Raw genomic sequence first — 21,835 nt, 5'->3', positions numbered from 1 at the left:
AAGCAGCGAGACGGAAATGACGTGCGGTGTCGTCAGCTGTATGTTGACGTTGTGTGGCAACAGCAGGACCGAGGGACGGAAGACGGTTTGTTTTTGTTCTGTTATCCGCCGTTTTTACCCTCAAAACCGCCTCATATTGAATTAAATTCGCTCCGGGGTGACAGGAGCCAGTATTACTACTTAAAAGACGCTCAAGTTTAAATGTTCAAACGCGTTCAGGGTCGTTAAAACGGACACCCTCCGTCCCTGAACGGTCATGACGATCCTGCCGAAGAAGAAGCCGAGCTCATCGGTCAGTGTGTCTGATCACCCCGATGACACCGACCGCAGGACCGGATCCGATCCGCACCCGCACTCCCACGGGGTCCGGCCGGGTGCGAGGCCCCGCGCTTCTCCGCCTCCCTGGTCATATCAAGCCGCTCCGCCGCCGTCCAGAGACGACAGGCGCACTGAATCCAGCTCCCGGCCGCAGCAGGCCTCTCCTCCGCCGGTGGGCGCCGGGTCACCGGTTGGCCCGGGGGATGCGACGGGGATGGCGTGCGTTTCCGGGGGTCGGGCTGAGCTGTCAGGAGGGGTGGGCTGTGGAGGTGGGATGGGAGGGTGCTGCGCGGGGCCTGGGCTCAGTAAGAGGAGGAGACAGGCGACCTGCTCCGGTGGGGTGGCCGGTGGAGGGACCGGACCCGGGGCGACGGGGGGTGGAGGAGGAGGCGGCGGAGGAGGAGGAGGAGGAGGGGGGGGTCCTAGTCCCGAGCAGGAGGAAGGAGCCGGGTATAACAGTGAGGATGAGTATGAAAATGCTTCCAGACTACAGTCAGAGGACCCAGCGACTGTTGAACAGGTATGTCACCTCACAACCATATACAGCATGTTGATTTTGATTTAAAAATATTACACGTGTTCTGCTTCTGACACTGTTTAGACACTAGTATAAATTGATAGAAAGAAAGAAAAACAGAACAATAGATAGTTTGATGGATGGACAGACTGACTGACAACTTGGTAGATAGACTGTCAAATAAATAAGTAGGCAGATAGATAGATAGATGGATAGATAGATAGGCAGAAGGAAGGATAGATAGATAGATAGATAGATAGATAGATAGATAGATAGAAGGATTGATAGGATTGAAAGACAGAAGGATAGACAGATAGAACAATGAATGGATGCATGATAGATTACAGAATAGTTACAGAATGATAGATAGATAGATAGATAGATAGGTAGATAGATAATGAAATGGTGGATAGATACGTTAAATGTGGATGGATAGACATAATCAGATAGACAGAAAAACTATATATATATATATATATAGAGAGAGAGAGAGAGAGAGAGAGAGAAATGTATTGATATAGATATCGATTGTATAAGTGAAGATGCATAATGTCAGTGACATCAGATGGCATGATAAATTATAGAAGACTAAAGGCAGTTTTATATGCTGTGCCCTGCATTAATTGCTTTGTGTCTCAGTATAAGATGCGATACATGATTAGACTGCACTCAGCATGCATGGTATTACGGATGCAGAGGTTTGTCTGGGCAGGAAACAAGTGTTTTTAAAATGATACAAGAAGTTTGGCTGAGTAAATGCATTTTTGTTTAGAAGAGAGGGTCATTCTTTAAAGTCAAATGAAATGAATGAATGAATGATGTATTTATATAGAGCTTTATTGTGTATTGTTGTACACCTAAAGTGCTTTACAATCATGTGGGGGGGTCTCTCCTCAACCACCACCAGTGTGCAGCATCCACCTGGATGATGCGACGGCAGCCACAGTACAACGGCGCCAGTGCACTCACCACACACCAGCTACAGGTGGAGAAAAGAGAGAGTCATAATCAAAACTGTGCATATTTAATTTCTCATCATATAGTGACTAGGGCTGGGTGATATGGCATAAAATATTATATCGATATTTTTTGCATGTCATGTGGTATATATTTATCACGATATTCATTTATCTTTAATGGGGAAGGAAATGCTTTTCACATGCTAGTTAGACCTTGAGAAGGAATAAAAGCATAACAATTAAACTCCACTCATTTTATTTACTTATTTTTATTTACCATTTCTATTTATTTTGTTTGTCCATTTTATTCTGTGTCTAATGAAATGAAAGAATAAAACTTTAACAGTTTAATTAATATTCTAAGATGTAATCAAATGAAAATATAACAATTAATTAAAAAACATAGCATTTTTATTTTTTGTCACATAAGATGTTGCACAGCAGAACTGTATAAATTAAAACATGAATGAAAAAATGTCTTAGATATATAAATACCTTAGATTCGTTAAAATAATAATATTGAAAGTACAATGGGTTGCAAATTGTTCATGTTGACTTTAATGCTTTAACTATTGTGGTTCAAACATTGTTAGGTTTATACTTCAGATTAATCTTGAAATTCAGGAAATCTTAAAATATACTCCTATAAATTTATAAACCTTTTGGCTGAGAAATGATATACTGCCTGAAACATGACTTGGGTTTTCTAACATTTTTATCAGTTATTTCTAAGACTGTTACATCGTTCTTGCAATTTCAATAAAACATTTTGTGTTAGACGGAGAGAGAGACAGATAATGAGATATTAGACCTTTATATAGAGCTGTTTACTATTCATAACATCAATTTGTATGGATAATTCATCTTAGATTCCCAATGGAATATTTAGAATTCATTCATTTTTGAATAGAATAATATTTGTGGTCAATATTACTTGAAGAGTTTTGTTATACAATACAAATTATTAGCAATCATGCTTCAAATTATTATTTTGAACCTGTTGTTTGTTTTAAATTTTAAGCTGCTAAAAAGTTGCAAACCACAGACCTTATTTTACTCAGAAATCTAAAACGCTATTCCAAAAACCCATTAGAATTTCCAGAGGGAACCAGTGGTTCAAATGCTAATTGTCATCTTGGGTTTCAGGAGCACAGACGTAACTGGGTTGCATTTCCCAAAAGCATCATAAGGCTAAGTAGATCGTAGAGACCATTGGTGTGATTATTTCTACGATCTTTTGAGAAACGCAACCCCTTTTCATATTCGGACCTATCTTTGCTCACACAATGATTATTGTTTATAAATCATGTATAATGATTAAAGAAAATAGACATTATTGGTATCATCTGCAATTCATGTAGTCCAATTCATGATCAAACAAGTTTGGTAAATAAACATGACCTTGTTTGTCTATAGGAGTTTTGATGCTGCTGGTGCATAAAAATGTGAGCTTCTTTGTGATGCTCTTGACAACTTTAGATGCGCTAAATAAATGTTACCAACAATAACTTTCTCATTAGAAGTCTGTCTGTTTATCGAGCACATTATAATGAACTCCCACTGTGTCTTTTCTGAAATTCTGCCTCTGTTTCAGCAGGAACACTGGTTTGAAAAAGCACTCCAGGAAAAGAAAGGATTTGTCATCAAAAAAATGAAGGAAGATGGTGCCTGCCTCTTCAGAGCTGTTGGTGGGTACATTATTAACCACCTGATGTTCACTTGAAGTCAAAAGATTTAGTAGATGTTATCTAATTCATCTCTTGACCATCATCTAGAACTTGGGTGGTCATTTTCAGTTTGGCATAATGCTATCTATATGCACAGAAGACCTACTACTTTTGGTAAAATATGCAGTGTCGCAACAATACTGTATCTCACAATGCAATGTGCTTAACTTGACCTTCAATTTCCATTGTGACAAATTTAATGATAACATAATCTGTTTTGATTTGATGTTATCTTCTGTTAAAAATTTCGGGATCGGTAAGGTTTTTTAAATATTTTTGAAAGAAGTCTCTTATGCTCACCAAATCTGCATTCATTTGATTAAAAATAGAGTAAAACAGTAATATTGTTAAATACAATTTTAAAATTATTATTTCTATTTGAATTTATTTTACAATGTAATTAATTTCTGTGATGCAGAGGTGAATTTTCAGCATCATTACTCCAGTCTTCAGTGTCACATGGTCCTTCAGAAATCATTCTGCTATGCTGATTTGCTGCTCAAGAAACATTTATTATTATCAGTGTTGAAAAATTTTTTTTTTTTACTCATTACTTAGACATTTGTTCACAAAATTGCATTAAAAATGTAAAATAACCATTTTTTTATTCCCAATTCACTGGCTAGATGCCACTTGTTGGATACATTTAGTGATACAGGGACAACAATGTAGAAAACTATTGCTTAAAGTGATTGTATGATTGCATAATGTGCTATTTTACATGCTATTTAAAAAAAATAGTAATAGTTCACTGCACATGATGCATTAAGCTCAACATGAAATTAACATGGACTATTTTTAATTTCTTAATGCATGTTTATGATCTTATTCTGCTTGATTCCACTGCCAACTTGCATTCAGAATATATTCTTGGTTTGTTATTGAAACTAATAGTAATGGTCAACCTTAGGCCTATCTATATAACAGTAATGTACATGTGCCTGTTGAGTTTCTGAGCAGCTACCAGAACTTCCCTCTAGGTGGCGCTACTTATCAACATATCTGAAGTATTCGGCACTCTACTGTGTGACACCATAATATGAAAGCAGTGTTCTATTACACTTCAGTTTCAGCTTGTGTAATTCAGCTTTAAACCCCCAAATTCTGACTTTTGTTTTTGTTTCCTGAATACAAGTCAACTTTCTGAAGTGGTGTCCACTACAGTGCACATATATTTAAACGCCATTTTAACCATTCCGGGTGTGATGTTACACCCAAGCCACTATGGGCGTTCACCTTTGACCCTTTTTGACCCTTTCAACATAAATTCAACATGACTGATCAAAGTGGTACAGCAACAAGTACCCTTCATTTTTATGTAGGTATTATTAATGGTATTATTAATGTATTTCTTTGTAGTTTACTTTCTTAAACTGATAATGCACCTGGTTACTTTGGATGGATGCCATACATCAAAATATATACTTATTTACTAGGATTTTTCTCTTAAAATATTTATCCACTGTCTCTGAAACCACCATTGAGTGGCATCTTACCCTGTTTCCTTTTTCATTCTCTCTTTCATGTCTCTGTTTCCTTCTCTTGCTCTTCTAATCTGTCTCCTTATCCTCTCTCTCTCTTGCACACACACATTCAGTTCATTGATCTTTTTCCTGTTTTCATTAATATACAGAGGTCCTTGTGTGAGTTTTACACAGGATTTGATAGACGGGCATGTGATGTGTTGACCTACATGAAGCGTTCCCATCAGGGACACTGTGCCACAGTTCTTGCACCGCAGGTGTTAAACTATCCATCTCCAAACAATCACTCGAGTCAAACAATACACGTTATATAACTGGCCCGATGGTAATAGGTTCTCACAGTCAGTGGGATCATGATAACCCAGGGCAGGACAGTTTCATACAGGAGGCTGTTGATTTGACGTAATAGATATGAATGTGTATTAGATTATTGTGGAGACCATGTTGACTTATGACATTAGTCAAAGGTTCTTGCTTCTGAAATTTTGCTTTACATGTCTATTTTTTGAGTGATCTATCCTTTTAAGGCTGCACTAATGCCGTTTCATTTACAGAGAACCAAAGCAGTATCAAAACTGCTCCTTATAATGGGGGCTGAAGTGAGACTTGGTATGTTTTAGTTCTGCTTTCAGAATTATGTTTATCGCACTGAATTTGGAATCGACACAGAGCAGCCTTAACTCAGATTGAACGCTTTTATTAAAAAAAAAAAAACATCCTATTTTCCATGATTTGTCTATTTACTTATTATACTTATTTACTTATTAATACTAATTTAAGATTGTTCTCATCACATAATCAGTCCTGTCAACAAGGCAGCAACAAAACAGATCACTGCTATTAGATTTTGCCCTTATTTTCCTGGTCAACCTCATTGTTTTGTTGCTGTTTTGGTTCTCACATTATGAAAAGGTAGGTCAGGAGAGCAGTGTTTAATTCCCATGATTATCTCTATTATAATCCTGTTATCCCATGTCTAAGCAACCTGACATTATTTACTGCTCAACAGTTTGGACTTGGTGATTTTTAAAAATGGTTCGAAAGAAGTCTTACCAACACTTATAAGTGCTTACCAAGACTGCATTTATCTGATCAAAATACAGTAAAAACAGTAATATTATTAAATATGATTACAATTTAAGACAGCTGTTTTATCTTTCAGTATATTTTAAAATGAAATTTATTCCTCTGATGCAAAGCTGAATTTTCAGCATCATTCCCCCACTCTTCAGTGTCACATGATTCTTCAGAAATCATTCTAATATGCTGATTTGCTGCTCAAGAAACATTTATCATTATTATTCATGTTGAAAACGTTTGTGCTGCTTCATATTTTGGTGGAAATCATGAAAAATCCTTTTTTTAGGATTCTTTGATGAATAGAAATTTCAAAGAACTGCATTTATTTGAAATAGAAATCTTTTATAACATTATAAATGTCTTTGTCACTTTTATAGATTTAATTTTTAAAAAAAAAAATGTAATGACCCCAGACTTTTGAATGTTGAAACAGTTTTTTGCAACTCATAGTTTAGTGGTAATCTGCTCGATGTAGAAAGCTTCACTAATAAGAGAATAACATTTTGAACAATAACATGATTTCTGCATGTCACCTTCAACCCTGTATGACTCTGGATTTTGTAATAATTCAGTTTCCTTTGTTCAGCACAGCCAAACCTGACATTCATAGTTCATAGTTTGCAGTAAGGAGGCTCATAGCGCTAGCGTGCAAATGTTTATGCTATGTTTGCAAATTGGTTTGCAAATGATTTTCCAAGGTATTTTATCTCACAGAGGTTTATATCCTGAGGACTATTCAATGGTAATTTGTGGTGGTGTTGTAGTTGAAAGCCAGTTGAATGTTTGGACAAACCTTCTTGTTCTTTATTAGTACTGTATTCCATCCGTCTTATATTTTATCCACTGGACATTCTTGAAAAACTTTGTGAGCTGCATCCCAGGAAGCTTTTAAACAGTATTGAAGGATTGTGCATACAGTGCTGCACATTTATGGACCACTTTTTTCAGTATCAAGCCTAAGTTTGTTTTACATTTATGCATTTATATCCAAAGCGACTTACAATAGAAGAACAGAAGAAAAGAAATGCACATGTGCATATAATTTATATTCGTCTACAAAACTACATCCAAGCAGAAGGCTTTAGATTATTTAAGATCACGAGAAACAGATTATGTCCAAACATTCAACAGGTAAATATCAACCCAATTGTCGTGAATTAAGGAGAATACGTGGAAATAATTTCCGCCGATCAGAGTTTCTGATCAGACCCATAACGTTTCACCGCATCATGGTGGAGTATGTTTCATTTTTACAGAAAATGAGCACTAATATGGACACATGCTTACACAAACACCTGTGTCTTCTGTTTGATAGTGAGAATTCTGCCCCTGCGGTTTCAGTTTTGCTATTACAAAGAAAAACTTTCAAAAGGTTTCGTGGTTTCACACATTAGCTGTTTGATTGGCTGAAACAAGTTGAATCCACCAATCTACAATGTTCAACAACTGTTGTAATATCCCGCTTTATTGTGGTTTTTTTAGAGCCATGGCTTAATTTTAAAAACAGTTTTGTTGTGAATCACTAAGTCTGAATCACCACATCCTGGCGAAAACTTTGCAGGTATTCTGTGCTGCAGTAATTGTTGTGCAGGGTTTCGTGTTGGGAATGCGCTTCTCCTTTATGATACGTGGGAAACGGTGTCATGTGTTAGATCCCTGCCCTAGCTCCCAGCATTCACTCTCCTTTCCAGTGCTGCTCTGCTGGTTATCCAGAGCACCGCCCCTCTTTCCAGAGCTCGACCTGGTCTTTAGTGAACAGGGAAGCAGTTGACACCATTACCAACACACACACTGGCTGTTTACTCTCAGGAGTGGGGTGACCTGACCCAGCCAGCTAAACAAACACTAATTAGGCTCTTCAAAACAGTTTAACCAATGTAGTTTCCCAACTTTGGCCGTCAATAGCTCAGCTGTCCGATGTGAATATGCTTGTCCGCAGGTCAGCGGGTTAAAAGGTGCAGATTCTTGTACAGTAACGAGAGCCCGTTTAAATGCTTTGTTTTTTCCAGTCGTCCATTGAAGATTATGGTTATGGGGTGGATCGTAATCCTACACTGGAGGAAGTTGAATGTTTGTCCGAGAAACAGTGCACTTGTTTGTTTTTGGATTTGCACATTTCTTCTGAAGTGCAACAGTGTGCATTTTATCAAAGACTCCCTCTTTCCAGGCAAATTTCGATATAGTGGGATAAAAGCGCCCAAGTATGTGGGCTGACCTCTCCACCTGGTCTATAACAGTCTGGCTGTGTTGTGAAGTTTGCTAGAGGTTTTGTATTTGAATAAATATTCAAAAAGCATAGTTATGGCTCTAAAATCTGATTGGATGAGCCACGTTCAAAGTCTTTGTAAAATAGCTGATATGGGTGCACTTTTAACATCATTTGAATTTCGTACTAATACGGTCTTATCTACAGTTATGCTAATCAGCTTGATTACTTTACAGAATAATTGTCTATCCTGGAGAAAATCATTTGCAAATGTTGTCTTTACGATGCTTGTGTCACGGTTGCCTTCTGTGGTGAAACGAAGAACGAGGAGACGTGGGATAAACTCAAAGTAAATGTCTTTAATCATCCAAGACGGGGTAAAACAAGGCAGGCAGGGACACGCAGGAAACACAACATCGACGTTCAATAGCTTGTGGGAGCCGCAGCCGGCGGGCTTGACATCGGAGCGGCCGGCGAACATGAGTGAGCCGCGGCCGGCAGGATTGAGTGATGAACGGCCGGCGGGCTTGACATCGGAGCGGCCGGCGAACATGAGTGAGCCGCGGCCGGCAGGATTGAGTGATGAACGGCCGGCGGGCTTGACTGAGGATCGGCTTGCAGACTTGACTGATGAGCGGCCGGCGGACTCGCGGTGATCCCGCAGAATTCCCACGCTTACTCCATGAAAGGGAGATCTCAGTACGCTAAGGCGGAAAAACGAGTGGCGACTTCCATGCCGCGGGAAGAAAAAACAAGAAAACAAAAGACTTTCAAAACCGAAAAAACAAAACGAGGAGAAGGGGCACCGCTTACTGTATTGGTTCGGTATTCTGTCACGGTTGCCTTCTGTGGTGCAAACGACACTACAGTCATCGGTCTCATCCAGGACATATCTCTTATTTATACAGTTCTATATAGAGTACAAATGCACAAATCTGTGCATAAATCTACTGTTCCAGATTCATACACATTATTTTTTGTATACATATAATTTTTTGTTAAGTCTTACTATTTAAATGTTTTTTTCTGTTCTCATGTCAGATATGTATGTATGTTTGTATGCATGTGTGTATGTACCAGGAGCACCTGGTAAAAAAAAAAAAAAACACAACAAATTCCTAGTGTGTTTGCACACACCTGGCGAATAAAGCTAATTCTGATTCTGATTCTGAAACGAAGAACGAGGAGACGTGGGATAAACTCAAAGTAAATGTCTTTAATCATCCAAGATGGGGTAAAACAAGGCAGGCAGGGACACACAGGAAAAACAACATCGACGTTCAATACCGGACCAGGCAAACTTATAAACACAGGGCTTATAAACACATGAAATGCAATCAGGGAGAACAGAAACAGGTGAGGAGTAATCAAGGATAATTAATAGAACACCGCAGAGATAAATGAACATAATCAGGACAGGAACTGGAAGGAAACCAAATAAGGGCATACAGAAACAGGAGGCAGGAACAGAGGGAAAACAAAAACAAAAACAGACCATAAACATGACCGCTTGATGGTTACTAGGATGTTGTTATCATTTACTAAAACTAGCAGTGTTGTTAATGTTAACTAAAACTATTAAAAATAGTTTTTGGTAAATGAAGCTGAAATTAAATATAAATGTTAGATGAAAAATTAAAAAACGTAGTTATTTCAGTTCATATTTCAGTTATTTTAAGTAAACTAAAATTAATAAAACTACCTACTGCTAACTACTGCAATAAAAAATACATTAAATAGAAATATTAAAAAAAAACAGAACCTAGTGAAAATGACAAAACCACATAACAAAAATACTAACATTTAAATGAAAACTAATAATATATCAAATAAAAGCCATTCAAAATATGAATAAATACTATATCAACAGTATATAAATACTAAAATAGAACTGTTGGAGGTGGTTGGTGATCTCTAGATATGGTTCAGGTGCTCAGTCAGTTTGTTTATTTTTTCAAATAGCTAATCATAAATATCAGCAATAGTAAAAGCGATGTTTGCCTTTGCAAACACCACTAATAAATGCAATTGTTTATTGAACAGCCTCACCTGAAGCAATACTAACCTCTGCCTCACATGGCTGAATCTGTATATGAAAATCCCCATCATATGCAAAGCGCATTTCAGTGTAAGCCCTGTTTATTTTCCCTTGCATGCACTGCGGGATCTCTTCCAGATACCTGCTTCTGTGGTAAGCAAAGCTGTCTGTGCCCTGCCATGAACCTCTGACAGACAGCTCGGCTGCATTCCTCTCATTTTGCAGTTCGTCATCTTGTTGTGATTGTAGAGCAGATGCCACAAATGCCATAACATGATTTGACGGAGCGGGAAACGAGAAGGTGTGACTGAATTTCCAGACACCAATGTGACGCATTGGTGGCGTCTACCCACCTTGGCCTTGTGTAAAGGATCGTTCACCCCAAAATGACTTTCATTGTATGCATAAGAAACACATATAAGTGGTGTCCCAAATAACGTACAGTGCACTGTGCACTTATGTGATGCATTGTGTACCCAACCATCTACTTGAATTTTATAAGGGTATGTCATGTCCTCCAGCATCAGAGTCCGATAGTCTTTCCTCTTTTTTATGTCAGGAAAACTGCTACAGTTGAGTTCATGAAATGTCAAAAATTGCACTTTTTTTTTTGGTTAATTAAGCACATCATCCGGATATTTGAAGTGCACTTTTAATTTGACCATACTATTTATACTACAAAATGGCAAAGAATAATGCCCAAGTATGTGAATTGGTGCACACCTATAGTCATGCAGGTTTGAAACGATGTTAGGTTGAGTTAATGGTGATAGAATTTTAATTTATAGGTGAATTATTTCCTTAAAGGGGTCATATGATGCAATTTCAGTTTTTCCTTTCTCTTTGGAGTGTGTCAAGCTCTTTGGTGCATAAAGAAGATCGGTAAAGTTGCAAAGACTAAAGTCTCAAATCCAAAGAGATATTCTTTATAAAAGTTAAGAGTCAACCACGCCTACCTAAAACGGCTCGTTCTAACACTCCCCCACATATCTACGTCACGATGTGGGAAGATTTGCATAACGCCGCCCAAATGTTCATGCAAAGAAAGAAGGCGTAACTTTTATTCTCGCTGTAGTATTGTTGTTGCCTCCGCTGCCATGTCGTGAAGGCGCTGTGTGTTTCGTTGTGAAAGCGAAACTACTTTGTTTGGCCTTCCAAAAGAGGACGATATCCGCTTCATCATGCCTGGAGCTGATCATAAACACATTTCATTACACCAAATACACAAAATAATGTTCTTTTTAGCAACATCATATGACCCCTTTAAACTCCACTACTAAATGTACATGATATGGACATTTTCTTATAAAACTTGAAGTAATGAATTTTAAGCAATCAGTCACAAGAAGGTCAACGCACTGGATATTTGTGAACATGAAATGTGAAAAGCATAGGTCAGCTTTCAACTATCTGGTCCAGCATAGTATTCGACTCCCGGACATCATGTACTGTGGCTTTGTGGCAAACATGGAGCAAAGTTTGAAGCCATGCTGGAATCAAGGGTTGCTAGTAGATTCCTTGTCATAACATTGATCGACCCCTTCTAGGACAGGAAAGTACAGGTTTCAACATAAGCACCGCTCACGTAACGTCTTTTTATAGTGCTTGGTTTCTGTGAGACGGGAAATGGTCTAGAACTTGAGGATGTTGACTAGTTTGATCCAGCATAAACCAGCAAGTCTGACAATGAGCTGTAGAGCAAAAGTCAAGGAGCATATTTCGATTGATCTATCGCAAATGTTGTTTATAATGTCCGTTTAACCGAAAACCGTTTTGAAACTCAGTTGTAAAATGGTTTCAATCACTTGACTTGCAGACGGTGGTTGTGATAAGACCGTCTGCACCCTTTTACTTAGTTTTCTCGTGAACTTTTGCACATCTGGAAGGCAGATGCTCAACAAGTCTCTCCAACTTTCACCTAGACACCACCAAGAGCTGCATCTTCTCTTGCCAATGTACAGAAAACATTGTCATCACCATCTCTTGGCGTCATTTCTTACAAAACCAAGCTGTTGATGAAATCATATAGACACATAATTCAAGTCTGGAGTTTATGCTTGGTTTTCAGTGGTCCTCTATGATCTGCATGGAGTGTTCCAGTAGACAGCATGCCTGGTTGCAATACAGTCTCGAGAGCATGAATGAGTGTATTTGACCATCGGTGTGGAACTATCTGGAGCAATAGTAAGCTCTGTGTTACTCAACACCCTCATGATCACCGGCTGGCTCTAATGTAACTCAGTTCAGTCGTACATAAGCCATTATTCGATATCTAACTGTACTTCCTTAGCTATGGAAAGCAGAGGGTGTACTTTAAAAATACATTTGTGATCTGATCCCCCAATGCGCTTGAGAATCAATATGCATTGATCTATACAATCATAATCTCAAATTCATAGCGTATTGGCTCCACAGATAAGTGAACAGAACACACGGTCAATAAGGCCGTTGAGTGGAGTTACCTTTGGGCCTGCTGTAACTGGTGCCTGTTTTTAGAGTACTGCATCGATTCATTTGTTTGAAGAGCAAGTTTACTGATTGGCTGTCGAGGTGGACGTGGCTTGTCAGATGATCTTGTGAGCATTTGAAGTCAAGGAGCATATGAGAGTGCAGGTCAGAGCGGTGACCTCAGCTCTTTCTGGATGAACTCTGCAGCTCATGTTCCACACAATCATATTTGGACACAGGGCATCAAGGTTTATCCTTTTAATCCCAAATTTTTCCCAGACATGAAAATATCCAAATGATGTGTCATTAGTAACCCTTTTAAATAATCAATAATTATCAAATAATTATTTTTTGACATTTTTTGGAAAAGTGTGTGAAAAATTGTGTTTTATGGTTGGTCTCAATTGTGACCGGTGGGATAATGTGTGTACTGAATTAACATATTTCTGTAGTCATAAAAGTTGTTATATATCTTAGCCACATTCATGATCACATTCAAGGGTCACTATTATGCATAAAAAACCCTTATACAACATTGATAGGAATACTGAGATAAAAGACAAAAAAATACAACCATCAACGTTTTTCAAAATTGTTACTTTTTTGTAAAATATATCATCAAATTTTTATATTAGTGCTACCAGTATTTCAACATCAATATTGTAAATTTGTTTGTAACATTTGAACTTTTAATTTAGTGCAATATTTTGTCATTGCAGCATTTTAGTGTAATTTTCACTAACAACTGCAATTGGATTTATATTGTATACCTAAGTTCACTGTTATCCCACCGGTCACTATTGTGACCATCAAGATGTTTACTCATTCTGTGACCACACTCAGCATAACTGAATATATGTGAATTCATATATTAATACTAGACACCTTAAAGATAATGTGTACAAAAAATCTTTGTCATATCTTTATGTTAACATACTTTACTAGCCTTTAATTTTGGAGCTTTGATGCAGCCATCATCTTCTCAATGTGCAAACAGGAAATAAACTGCTCTGGTCATGTGACAATTTGCACTAATCACGTGAAACTGCACATATTTGATTGAGACCCTTTATTTTTTCCATATTTACAGTAAATGCACTAAAACATCAGTCAGTAAGGATTTTAGAGCTTAACAAATGGAAACCTTTTTTACGGTCACTATTGTGACCAGTGGGATTAAATGGGTTAATGAAGTAACTATAGTAAAAATATCTAAGTCAAGTCATACCTGTTTGCATCATGAAGCAATTGTGAAATAGCTACAGGAATAGGTTACCCAAAAATTACAATTCTGTCATATTTATTTGAGTTCATGTTAAATCTGTGTGACTTCTGTAACATATAAGGTGGATTTTGATGAGCATTCTGGCCATGCTTTTCTATATAATGATGACTATGAATGAGTGCTGGGCTTTCAGGCTTTAAAATGGCAAAAAAAGTACTCAAGTCTCATATAAGCTTTTCTTTTGATGTGTACAATATATTCCAGTTCTTATAAAGTCTTCTAAAGTTTTGTGTGAGGAGTAGACTTAAATTTAAGCCATTATTTGCTGATGATCATTGCCGCTTTTGGGCTTTTAACCATTTTGAATAGATCATTGAGTCAATCTGATTTGTGAACTGGATCAAGTCATTCAATTAAAAGATCCGACTGAAAAGAATGACTCATTTATAAATTAGACATGACACTATAGTGCATATATATATATATATGGTATAACCCTATAGGGTTGATTTTACATGAATGATGAATTAAATTATCAGTCTGTTTCTCACAAAAAAATCATACAACTTAAAATATATGTATAGAGAGAGAGAGAGATAAATATATACACTACCGGTCAAAGGTTTGGGATCAGAACAATTTTTAACGTTTTTTACAAGAGTTTCTCATGCTCATCAAGGCTGTTTTTTTTTATCAAAAATACAGGAAAAAAAGTAATATTGTGAAATATTATTATGATGTAAAATAACGTTGTTTTCTTTCTTTGCGTGAACATTTGGGCGGCATTATGCAAATATTTCCACATAGTGACGTAGATATGTGGGGGCGTGTTAGAATTAACCGTTTTAGGGGGGCGTGGCAGAGTATTAACTTTGATAAAGAATATCTCTTTGGTTTTGAGACTTTAGTCTTTGCAACTTCAGGGATCTTGTCTATTCACAATCAGCTTGTAACACTCCAAAGAGAAAGGAAAACTTGAAATCGCATCATATGACCCCTTTAACTATGTTAAAATTGCTGTAATAGTTTATTGCTTTAATAACATATATTTGCACAGTAAAAATAGCAATCCAAACATTTGAGACCACAAAAAAAAAGCTTTTTTTTTCTTTTCCTTTCAAAAAAAAATCATATATGTAGATTATAAATTTGGATTACAAATATCTAGGTTACACATTTTAAACACAATTTGAGTGAGAATTGAAAAATGTATATTTTGCTTTAGAATTTGGTTTCATGACAGCAGCACTTGAGATGACATGAACAAAACCTGATAATCATGTTCTCCAGCATGATTGGGATTTGCTTACGTTTACCCATAGAAATGCAGAAGTTCATAATGTTGAGAATTTTTTCTTCATTTTTCAAAATCCTTAAACATTATCCCAGATTTTGAATGTGGTCTTATATTTTCAACCCCAGCAGTTTGGTATAGGTTGTTGGTGTTGTTTATACTGAGCTGTCTTTTCATGTTGGCAGTTTGCGTTTCTCTTCATAGCGTCCATACTGTTTACATATGACACATTTCCTGCTGCTGAAATATGTGAATGAAGCTCCTAAACTCACGTAGGGTGTGTAAAGTTCCTGGGAATCTTCAAATTCGATTCTTCTAATTCAGCTCATTGTGATGTCACAGCGGCCCTGCTTTTTGAGGATAAACCTTATCGATGACCGCCAGACCTCAAGGGCAGGTCTAAGCTCTCTCTTTTGTAAGCTGGGCCTGCCCCTTTCTTAGAATCGAGACACTATCTGTGGCCTACATTAGTGGAAGTGAGCTTGTGGTTTTGCTCTTGCTTGGTGGACCTCTGCTCTTCTCTTTTCTCATGAATTCTATCGGTGGCATCGCTCTTTCGTGGTAGCCCTACCCAGCGAATTTCTCTATTCCGCTTTTTTTTTATTCACTGTCGATCTATTCTCATCAGCGTGTCCGCTGGCTGCGGAGAGGTCAACCACTCGCTTTTAGTGTTGGGAAACGACCTATTGCTGAGTGATCGTTGCGGTGGGCTAGTCGTGTTTTCACTGCTGTTGAGACACAGTTATGTGGATGTAAACAGTAATGTTTGTCTGTGTTCTATGTTTGTTTGCGTGATCAGAATAAAGAAATTGTATCCTTATTTCAGAGATCATTCAAATTAATCTATGCCGCATTACTCTATTTTGTCTGTTAGAAAGACTATTAACACAATTTAAAAAAAAATTAATCTAGGTTCCAATAAATAAAGCACCTGAAAAATGATAAAGGGTGCAGTTTGCATAAAATGGGTGTAGACTTATAACATGTATCTTGGGATCAGAATATCGCATAGGCTAGATTTACACAAGAAAGTAATACTTCTTTGCAAGAAGGTAATACTTTTATTTAGCCGTGATGCATTCAATGGATTAAAAGTGACAGTCAGGACATATATGATATTACAAAATATTTCTATTTCAGATGTATGCTGTGCTTTTGAACTTTAGTGTATCGTAGTTTTACATAAAAGTATTGAGCAGCACAACCGTTTCAAACATTGATAATAAGAAATGGTTCTTGAGCACCAGATTAGCATTAGTAATTACATGTTAAATATATATTAAAATAGAGCAGTTATTTTAAATTGGAATAATATTTCGCAATGTCAGCGCCAATAGCCTCGTGGGCAGCGCGTCGACATATAACGTCGTTGCACTACGGGCGTCCTGAGTTCGAATCCCGGCTCGAGGACCTTCCCCAATCCTGCCCCCCTCTCTCTCTCCCACTTCGCTTCCTGTCATCTCTACACTGCCACCATGTTTACAACTGTGCGACGAGCGCTTATCAGGATCAAATAAACGCTGGATTCTCAAAAGTATGTGAAATATTTACGAACTTATATATTAAGTTCATGGCATAGAATCTCTAAAATACATCCGAAAGTTTTACACACCGGTCTGTTATTGTGGCGACATTTCCATGCCCTGAAACGTGACGCTGAAACGAAACAAACTGTGATTGGTTGTTTGACATGTCGGTCAAACGGCCTCATGGGCGGGCCTTGGCCAATGAAAGCTGCCATGGATTCCAGACCTTCAGCCGTCAGTCTGAAGGTCTGGCTACGCGAGATTAAATGCAGAGCACAAATTCCGAGTATGGCTCACCATAGATGGCCACACGTCACTTTCACTTTTCACTTCGAAATTAGAAACTTCTTTCAAAACATTTTGAAAACCTCACCAATCATAATCTTTTGAAAAATAGTGTAAAAGTGGGCACTTTTGACTGGTCATTAGGCAAAAACTAATGGCATAAACGGCCACTCTGAACAACCCTGGAAACAACCTAGGAACCACTTAGAACACCTTAGTAAATTCTGGGAAGTGGGAAACCTTTTATATTGTCTGAATAAGTATTTGTTCAGATGTGCAAAACCCACCGCCAGTGATGCTTGGGTGTTCTGAGTTGTCTCTAAGGCAGTGTTTCCCAACCGGGGTGCCGCGGATCTATACTTTTCAAATTATCACATTGAAGTTAGAAATTCAAATATTGCGACAAAATTAATTTTGTAGGGTGCCACAAGTTTGTTAAAATTTCCAAAGGGTGCCGCGACTAAAAAAAGGTTGGGAAACACTGCTCTAAGGCATTGCTATGTTCCTGTGGCTCAGTGGTAGAGCATTGCGTTAGCAGTGCAAAAGGTCGTGGGTTTGATTCCCAGGGAACACACATACTGGTAAAAAATGTATAGCCTGAATGCACTGTAAGTCGCTTTGGATAAAAGCGTCTGCTAAATGCATAAATGAAATGAATGAATGAAATGCTATGTGGTTACTAGGGTGTTCTAGGTGGTTAATTATTGGCCCAGATCAAAAGAGCCTTAGAAATGTAAGTTTGGTCACCTGTTAAAGTAATAACACACCTCTCAATGTGCCATGTGACTTATTCATGTCCATAGCGTGGTTCAGGATTCAAAATTGGAATCATTTACTCACCCTCATGTCAGTCCAAACCTGTAGAAGATATCTTGAATATCTTGATATCTTGTTTTTTTTGTCTATAAAGCAAGTCAGTGTGGTCAAATTGTGTTTGGACTCCAACAGTCTTCAAGATTTCTGTTTTATACAGTCCCAAAGTATAAATGTTGAAGATGCAATTTAGGTCAACATATACTTAAGGAAATATTTTTCCTTAGTACTCCTCACTGTTTGTATATGCAAAAGTTCCAGCCGAGTGCACGGCCCCACGTGGCAGCACCACTATAGTAAAGCTGTTTGTTATTCAAATTTGGGGTGAAATCAGGAAAAAAAAAGAAGGCAGGTGTTTATCATCACACGAGTCAGAATAATGCAAAGGAGCAAAGGGAAATCCCTGACTCTCCCCTGCAGCACCCACTGACAACGGGGTCTGATTATCCACTGCACCATGCTGTAATGAATGGAAAGGGTAAGACCAGATGGAAATACCAACAACAGGCCAAATGGGGAACCAAAAGCAGACCGAATCTCCAGCTGCTGTTCTCCTCCTGTGTTTGAGCTCAGATCTTACTACAGTTTCAAAAGTCAAGGTCCTGATTTTAACAAATGAACCTGTGTCTAACAAGCCCACTGAACCTATTTAGAAAAGTAAAAACAAAGGTTTTATTGTTCTAAATGCTAATTTTTACTTGACAAAAAGAATAGAAGTGGCTTCAGAACTAAATCGTAGTGTTGCGCCAACAGCATTCGCCTTCCAATTAAAAGCTCTAAGCATTCATAAATGGGCAAACCTAGGGAGAGACATCTTTAGCTAGCTCATGAAAACAACATGGACCTGCCAGAAAATGCCATCTATTGTTCATGTTGGGAACAGAACGACAGGGTCTTTCAGATCAAATTAATATCCTAAGAAGTACAGAGCATTCAGTCAGTGCCAATTGCAGAGCATAATAGCAGTAATGAAAAAGTTTTTGGTGTAGGATATTCGACTAGACATTGAACTAAACCAAAGTTTCTCCACCAACAACATCCTCTTTCTCACACCCTACACTATTGTATCAGATAACATATAGGCAGGTTAACAGGGCCTCTTCGGGGAACTAAAAAGTGCAAGTGTGTTTAAATAAAGCACCTGTATTGGTGCGTTTGTTTGAACTTTCATTTAAAGGTTGTTTTTTTTTTTAGCGAGGCGAGTGCAACTTCCTCAGTCTGTTCAGAAGTGGGCCGATACTGCGAAAGAGGAAATTGACTAAGAGATTCTCAGAATCTTTGCGGATAGTGGTCATGTGACTAGCCGGAATGAGCTTTGAGGCTGAGGCTCATTTGCATATCGCTGCTTTTGAAAGGAAAAGGTGTCGGCCTCTGAGCGGAGCTCGTACGCCCGTTTGTTTACATCTGCACCGTATTTGGGCCCCTTGTCTTGCTTTGAGTCACTCGCATATAAATGATTATGATAAAGCCCGCCACAAGTGGCGCTTGCGGAACGAAACATGTGGCCTTGCACGCATGCATGCAGTACAGAATTTGCCTGGCAAACCCCTCAAGATTACTCAGTGGTTACTTGCACACTTTTATTTTAGAAGGTATTACTTTATGCAGCTATAATAACTAACATGAACAATATTGTTTTTAAGTTTTGTTTTTGTTGTTATTTTTATGTTCTGAAAGTGAAGACATAAATGTAACAAAAATAAATAAAGTTCACTGAAAACTGGCATGAAATAAATGCAAAAATGACATTGTGTACATTGTTACATAACTAAATCACTTTTTATTTTGCAGAGACACTACTAGAAAGGGCAATAAAATGTTATTAAAGGGGTCATATGATATTGCTAAAAAAGAACATTATTTTGTGTATTTGGTGTAATGAAATGTGTTGTAAATACAACTTAACCACTGATTTCTAGTTGTGTCCTTTTTTGGAAGGCCAAACAAAGTAGTTTCGCTTTCACGAAATGGCGGCTGCAGCAACAACAATACTACAGCGAGAATCAAAGTTACGCCTTCTTTCTTTTCGTATATATTTGGGCGGTGTTATGCAAATCCTCCCACATAGTGACGTAGGTATGTGGGGTTGTGTTTAAACGAGGCGTTTTAGGAGTGTGTGGATGAGTCTTAACTTATAAAGAATATCTCTTTGGGTTTGAGACTTTAGTCTTTGCAACTTTAGGGATCTTATCTATTCACGAACAGCTTGTAACACTCCAAAGAGAAAGGAAAACTTGAAATCACATCATATGACCCCTTTAACTGTTGTAAAATTAATGCATGTAAAGATCATGTTGTGTTTATTTGCAAATAAATCTGGTATCATCGTCTTTCTACAGCTGATCAGGTTTACGGAGACCAAGATATGCACGAAGTTGTCCGCAAACATTGCATGGATTACTTGGTATGTGATGTTCTTTGGGATTCTCAGAGTGTACAAAACCTGTTCGTGTTTTAATGAAATTCATGCTTTCTGTATGATTTTACTTGCAGATGAAAAATGCAGATTACTTCTCAAACTATGTGACTGAGGACTTCACTACATACATCAACAGAAAGAGGAAGAACAACTGTCATGGAAACCATATTGAGATGCAGGCTATGGCAGAAATGTACAATCGGCCAGTGGAAGTTTATCAGTATGGCACAGGTGAGTCGAATTTGCATTACAGTGTCCATAAAACTGAATTACGTACATTTCACTATATACCACCATGCACGTACCTTAATAAATAGCGATGAGTCCAATTTGAAAATTGTTTCATGGATTTATTGGTATTGCAAGGAATTATATTTACATACATTGTTTAACAGCCTTTGAGGTGATGCATGTTGCTCTTATATTGATGTTCCTTTCTAAATGTTATTTTGATGGCTTCTTTTAGAACCAATCAACACGTTCCATGGCATCCATCAAAATAATGACGAGCCAATCAGAGTTAGTTACCATCGGAACATTCACTACAACTCTGTAGTGAATCCCAACAAAGCCACAATCGGAGTTGGGCTCGGACTTCCTGCCTTCAAACCAGGGGTGGGTATCTGCAGTATATATACATTTTCTTCTAAAATGAGCATTTTTATCAGACTCCTATGTGTAGGTTCAGTAATTTCACTTTAATGGCAATCAATAGGTAGGAACATTTCAGACAGCACTTAGAGGCTTTTGCATCTGAACTCTTCATATATAAGTAAAGTATTTTTACTAACTACTTTATTGGGACCACATTACATTGCTTTTAAAAAGTGTGCAACTCACTGTATTAAAAATAAGTAACAGATGCATTATATTTGTAACTTTTAGTAACATGGTGTGATCCATTAATGAAGTCTTTTTTTTAAGTGTCATTTAGGTGAGAATATCTGGTGATTGTTTGCGACTGTGCTGCATTTTCAACGTGAAATATGCTAATTGCTCTTGCACTTTGGTGTTACTATTGTCTATGTGTATTCCTGCACGTACACCTCCATCTACTTGTGCAAGAACAGCCTTTTTTTTTAACATGTTTAATTTTTTGATATGCAGTAATGACATGTATTTCCTATTCAGGCATGTTTAAGTCATTGTGGGTTTGCGAATTAGGAAGTCCATTGAAAATACTGTCTCGTCAGATTGTTCCTCCCATTCACTCAGTCAGTTCCGTCACCTGATCCAGAGTCTGAATTTGGCGACAGTCGTCATCAAAGCCACAAAGAGACAACAAAGTGTGACCCGCAGTGTCCCATTTCCCAGACTGCTCTGGGTGGAAGAAGGGGGAAACATTCCACACGCGGGTGGTTTTGGGGGAGCCCTATTAACAGCACACTGTCTTGTTTACGTGCCACATGCCTTGTGATAATTTAAGCCGGGCAGATCAAAGACAGATCATGCCTTCCTATCAAAAACAGAGGCACAGTGTGTGTGTGTGTGTGTGT

The 21,835-nt window shown here is 37.9% G+C and overlaps 1 protein-coding gene across 3 annotated transcripts in view; it reads left to right on the top strand.

The window, feature by feature from the left end:
• LOC107653422 (OTU domain-containing protein 5-A-like) overlaps nucleotides 1-21,835 on the top strand; it is a 27,681-nt gene continuing 5,846 nt past the window's right edge. Inside the window, exons 1-5 of one of the 3 annotated variants that reach the window (XM_016440133.1) lie at nucleotides 1-838; nucleotides 3,389-3,482; nucleotides 20,260-20,324; nucleotides 20,414-20,570; nucleotides 20,806-20,954. In XM_016440133.1, the coding sequence (XP_016295619.1) occupies nucleotides 257-838; nucleotides 3,389-3,482; nucleotides 20,260-20,324; nucleotides 20,414-20,570; nucleotides 20,806-20,954 (1,047 nt within the window). In that variant the 5' untranslated portion in view covers nucleotides 1-256. The remainder of the gene's footprint in view (nucleotides 839-3,388; nucleotides 3,483-20,259; nucleotides 20,325-20,413; nucleotides 20,571-20,805; nucleotides 20,955-21,835) is intronic. The other 2 variants (XM_016440132.1, XM_016440130.1) reach the window with 2 other exon arrangements.

The sequence above is a fragment of the Sinocyclocheilus anshuiensis genome, unplaced genomic scaffold (assembly GCF_001515605.1).
Source record: "Sinocyclocheilus anshuiensis isolate Anshui unplaced genomic scaffold, SAMN03320099.WGS_v1.1 scaffold71, whole genome shotgun sequence".
Classification (NCBI taxonomy): Eukaryota; Metazoa; Chordata; class Actinopteri; order Cypriniformes; family Cyprinidae; genus Sinocyclocheilus; species Sinocyclocheilus anshuiensis.
Note: the sequence above shows the minus strand (reverse complement) of the source record. Positions and strands in the feature narration are given on the sequence as shown.